The 5,787-nt window shown below is 37.6% G+C and overlaps 1 protein-coding gene across 1 annotated transcript; it reads left to right on the forward strand.

Moving 5' to 3' along the window:
- The first annotated feature begins 308 nt into the window (after positions 1-308).
- Positions 309-5,393, forward strand: LOC107811506 (NAC domain-containing protein 91). Its single transcript, XM_016636454.2, has 6 exons — positions 309-826; positions 2,212-2,492; positions 3,383-3,688; positions 3,800-4,174; positions 4,298-4,771; positions 4,855-5,393. The coding sequence occupies exons 1-6, from the start codon at positions 607-609 to the stop codon at positions 5,134-5,136; spliced, it is 1,938 nt and encodes a 645-aa protein (XP_016491940.2). The 5' UTR covers positions 309-606; the 3' UTR covers positions 5,137-5,393.
- Positions 5,394-5,787: the final 394 nt, after the last annotated feature.

Here is a 5,787-nt window from a genome sequence, read left to right on the forward strand (position 1 = left end):
CACTACACCACACTATAAATTTGAGTCAAGCTTTCAAGTTTCTAGAACATTCTTAATAGTAAGCAGCGCAGCATCTTAGTCAAGAGGAATTGGATTATGAATAGACTTCAGAAAATGTTTAGTCCGACAGGCATTACTTTAACCTTTATTAGTTCGTAAACATAACATAGTACGCCATCATATAGGAGGATGATGACATTTCAAGCCTACGTGTACAAATGCCATTGGCTCTATGACTTACATGGCCCTTTATCTTCTTCGTTACGTTTCACAAGATATTAATCAGTGATTTTCGTACTATTCTACGCGGTATATGCAGCAGAATCCAAGAATTAAAACGCGGTCTCTTTCTTTATCTTTGCTTGGGTATTGGGTTTCTTACAAAATCACAGTCACATCACTCATATGTCACTTTCTCTGATGTTTCCTCTTTATTGTTGAATTTTCCAGGAATCTTTTTGTAATTCGTTAAAAGGGTTCTCCACATCACCCATTCAACACCCTTTTATTAGTATTTCTTTTTCTCTAATTCAGCTCAAATCAATAGTCCATTCTTTCACTTTTTTTTTCTTTTTGGATTTTTTATTTTAAGTTTGAATTTTGGTGATGGCCGTAATTGCTGGAGATAATTCGATCGCCGGACTTCCGGTGGGCAAACACTTGGGAGTTCCACCATTGAATACTTTACCTGTTGGATATCGTTTTCGGCCCACGGATGAGGAGCTTGTCAATCATTATTTGCGCTTGAAGATCAATGGTTGTCACGACAAAGTTGCTGTCATTCGAGAAGTTGATATCTGCAAATTCGAGCCCTCGGACTTGCCTGGTCAGTTTTCATCAACTTTTTCACCCCTTCTTGTTGTAAATGCTTTTTTCTTTATTTTTTTAGGTTATTTTTTTGTGTGTGCTGTTGTACTACTGGTCAGCAAATTCATGAAGAAATCGAATTTTGGGTGTGTGTGAGGGGGGGGGGGGGCGGGGGAGTGGGAGGGAGATATTCATTAACTAGTCAGCGAAGTGATTTGAGTTATGTTTCTTATTCAACTCCTTGAAAGTAACAATTCATCTTCTCGAGATAAAAAAGATTGTAGCTTAGTTAGTGTTACTCATGTTGATTAACAGCTTTGAGGCTCTTGATCATCTGTTGACCTACTTTTGATTTTTTAATATGCAAGTATAATTTTTTTTCTTTCTCATAGTTGGAAGAACTGTGCTTAGCTTTGTTTTTGAGTGCTTTTGACCCTTTTCCAGTAGGACGTCTTGAAATGAATAAACAAAGCTAGATAGCGTAAAATAATTGTTTACCCTATAACAATTGAATTTATATGTGGTTTTAAGGATATGCGGATTAATTCAATACAAATGATCAATAGCATTAGATTAAGCAAATGAAAGACGTAATAAATAGCCAAACCAGTGATAAGAGTGATCCCGGGCTCGGTTAATGGCTCAATGAAGAACCTGCTTTCAACCCGAGCTTGCGCTTATGAAGAACTCAAGAGCAAAATTAAGAATTTTGAATAACACAGAGAATAAGAATATATTGCCTTGATATGCGTGTTACAATGTCTCATATGAATAATAAGTTTTCCCCTTTATATAGTAGGGGAATTTCACCCCAAGTACAATTCCAAGAAAGGTAAAAATCTCCTGTTTCGCTAATCACTGATTTTATGCCGATACGGGCCGAGATTTACGTCGTGATATCCGGTTGGGCACGGATATCACGGCCCTTTGTTAGTCCTGTGTAGCCGTTTGATAATGTTCTACGAAGTCTCGAGGCTCGAACCGGACTCGGAGGACGTGGTTCCGATGCCTCTGAGGGCAGGCGTCGTGCTCGAACCCCGATACGAGAGGCTCCTCGCCCAGATTCCGATTTCTTACGATCATGTTCCTGCTTCGTTTGTCTTGCCGGGAAACCGAGATGTTCAACTGGCTCGATTTTACCCATATACAATAATCAAGGTTTTCGCTCCACTAAATATCATTTGTAGCAATGTGATTCATTTGGTATACTCTGATGATGTTTATTGTATTATTTTTTAATTTAAAGGGATTCAGGGTGCAGCTTTCCCTGCACCCACACTTTATTTCTGTGTAGTTACAGCTCAGAAACTCGGACAACAAAAAAAACCCTTTCTCTTTGTAGCTTTGAAGTTCATAGGATTAAAAAAGAACATAATTGTATAAATTGTTTCAAATTTTTCGCAGATTTGTCTGTGGTAGAGTCGAAGGACAATGATTGGTTCTTCTTCTGTCCCATAGATAGGAAGTACCAAAATGGGCAGCGATTGAACCGAGCAACAGAACAAGGCTACTGGAAAGCTACTGGTAAAGATAGGAATATAGTTACTAAGAAGGGGGCTAAGATTGGGATGAAGAAGACTTTGGTATACTACATTGGGCGAGCTCCTGAAGGGAAGAGGACTAATTGGGTGATTCATGAATATCGTGCAACTGACAAGTCATTGGATGGTTCACACACTGGACAGGTTGGGCTTCTGAATCTCTGATCTCTCTTTAATTTGAACTTCTTTTTCATGTATCTTGGTTTTTGGATAATTTTATTTTAGCTTGAAAAAGGTTGGTTGTGCCATATGTGAAATTATAGGTTAAGCTAATCTACTTGAAATGTATAGTGGTATATATGACGGTCTTTTGACTCAGAGAAATCACGTCTAAGGTGACATGAAATCAATAGTGTTTACTTTAATGGAATGGAATATGATAGGCTAGTTAAAGTATAGACTTATAGTTAGTCCGCTTATCTTCTGTTGGGAACCACAAAATGTTGGGTGTACCAACTTATTTATAATTTTTACATACCATTCGTACGGACAGCACAGTTCCTACATAAGGCAAAGTTAATTTACAATAAGTTATTTTATAATCCATAATTCTATATGATCCTACTCTTTGACTTGTCAGTAGTGTCAGAAGCATGTCGTAATTGGGTGTTTGGCTCACCCACAATCATCTATCTAGCTATCCCAACTATTTTGTCGTATTAGATGCATCAGATTGATAAATGCATAAGTAGAATCCTTTATTATAACCGCAAAAAGATTTTGCTGAGCATCTAAACCCATTATTGTATATGATTGCACGTTTATTCTGTAAAAGAGCTTTAATAGGTTCGATTGACATTTCTTGCAAGAAAAGTCGCACTTCTAGCTTCTTTTCTGTAAAGAATTGTTTATAATGCCATTGATACACAAACTAGTAACAGAAATCAGACAACTTAAAGTTTAGATGTCCCTGTCAACAACTGCAGATCAGATGCTCCATTGTTAGATTTGATCGTTATTAGCTTATGTTTCTATTCCTGTTTGTGATGTAGCCACGTAACTTGGTTCGTATTGATAACATTTTCCTGGTACAGGGAGCCTTTGTGCTTTGTCGTCTATTTAAGAAGAATGAGTTGAAGCAAGATGAAAATGTTGAAAGTTCACACTTGGATGAGGTTCAACAGCTTGTTTCTTCTCCTGCTGTTGGAAAATCACCTGATGATGAAATATCAGATGCAGTGGCTCCATCTCCAATCATGGAAAGTGATAGTGATAAAAGAAATCCACCAAAAATCTCTGGAGGCGAAACACATGGCACAAGATTACCTATTGAAAGTCGTGGCGATAGTTGCACTGTTGATGATACTGAAGATCAGATGTTGGACATAACATCAGTACCAGTAAGTAGACTTATTACATTTTTTTTTGTCTTATTTTAAATATTGAGTTTTCCATGCAAGACAATTGATTAAACTAATATTCTACTTTTTTTTTTTTGCTTCATATTTTAGTCGGATCCCGAGTTAGAGAAATTATTGGAAATCTTTTGTGACACTTCACCACAGCATCTTGATTGGAAGATCTGCTCCCCGTTGCATGCACAGTTGCAGGTGGAGTTTGGATCTTCGTACTTACATGCTCCTGTGATCAATGAGATGAGCCATGATCAAAAGGATGTCCAGTTTCAGAATGGAACAAATGCCTTTGATATTAATGAGTTTTTCAACTCAGTTCTTGACAGCTCTGATGAGCTTTCCTATGAAGATTCTGGACTGGAATTGAGGACAGTCCAGTTTGCATCAAACAGTATTAACACTATAACAAGGTCACCAGTTAAGGACTTTGGATTGTGTAGTGAGTCGAAGGCACAAGTTATGCAAGAGCCAGTAAGTGGAGCTCTGTAGGTGTCTTTCTTTTTCGTGCAATTGCAAGTTATCTCAAGACATCAGTTACTTGAAAATTTAACTGTTTTCTCGGAAAACTGATCTGCTGATGTTCTTTTATCCCAGGTTGGGACAGATTTTTTTGAACCCGAGGTGCTGCGGGGAAATTCTGCGCAGACTGCACTAACGAGAGAGGTTAATTCTGTTGCAACTACAGTGGAAGTGGCGTTTGCGACACCTAATGTTAGCAATGATCACTCGATGGGGAATCTTGACTTCCTTAACAATGACTACCCTGGAGATGCTGCTTTGTCTGCTGGTTCTGGTGGAATGCAGGTCCCGTTCTTACTAAATGTTGAAGACTCTAGCACTTATAGCACTGTAGGCAGTGATTCTGGTTTTGGAACTGGAATAAAACTAAGGACTCGGCTCAAGCAGAATCAACCTGATGACAAGCAGTTTGGATCTGGAACACAAGGAACTTCTCATAGAAGAATACGTTTCCAAATGAAACTTCAAGCTGGAAGTGTTCAGTGTCGTACGCCTATTGATTCTGATAAGGGTGGAGCAAATTACAAAGGACTGTTAACTGTGTCTGAGGTAAGTCTCCCCAATCCCTCACCCAAAAAAAAAACAAGCAAAAAGGTGACAACATTGAAATATATTATAATTGGCATGTGCAGAGTGATAAATTCTCCATTGAAGACAGTTCTACTGCTGGAGCTGCTATCTCCAGTGATAAGACACAAGATACCATGTGCAAAGAATTTAAAGGGTATGGTCGAGTGGCTGAAGACTTGAGTGCAAATGCGAAAGATACAGATGATTTTCCAGTTGATGAAGCTTCAAAGACGGCAGCATTGAGTTCATTTTCATCAAGTTTCTACATATCCAAGGCACTCGTAGCTGTAAGTGTAATCATAGTCTTCTTAGGAATTCTGGGGATATGCTTTAAGCTGAGATAGTCTGCTTCCCCAAACGTAATTTTGTAAATAAGTTGTTGATGGATGATAAGAGGTGCTCGCAGTAGCATGAACCCGCTTACCTGTTTTATAGCTGAGGAGCTCGAGCTGAGACAGATTGTAAGTTAATAGTAGTATAGTTTACAACTGGCTTCGTTTTGTACATAAGTTTCTGAAATAGTACCATATCGTGTATGGATTTCAGTTAATTTAGATCTTATCCAAAGATTTGTATAATATGATCATTATTTAGAGTCAAATAACTTTTTCCCCTTATTATAAATGTTTTAGCATGATACTAAATATTTTAATTATAAAAACTATGACTTAATCTACTTTTTATGTAGTTTCTGGAAAGAATTACAAGAAAATACATATGACTTCACACCATAACAAAAAATAGCTCATGTTTTTAAGTTTTACCCTACCTAGCCCATATCGTACATATTTTGAAAGCATTAGTAAATTCAAAATCTATGTTCTTACCACCATTGCTTCTAAAAGCTATGGAGTTAAATCTGTGTTCTCACAACTATTGTTTTTACTCTCTCTTCTTCTCACATCTTCTACATATGCTTCAAGAGGCCATGTGTTTTCTGCTTCTCCCCCTGTTTGCAATGTCAGAAAATTGAAGAGTAGAAGTCCACCATTGAA

Source organism: Nicotiana tabacum, chromosome 8 (genome assembly GCF_000715075.1).
Source record: "Nicotiana tabacum cultivar K326 chromosome 8, ASM71507v2, whole genome shotgun sequence".
NCBI classification, from domain to species: domain Eukaryota; kingdom Viridiplantae; phylum Streptophyta; class Magnoliopsida; order Solanales; family Solanaceae; genus Nicotiana; species Nicotiana tabacum.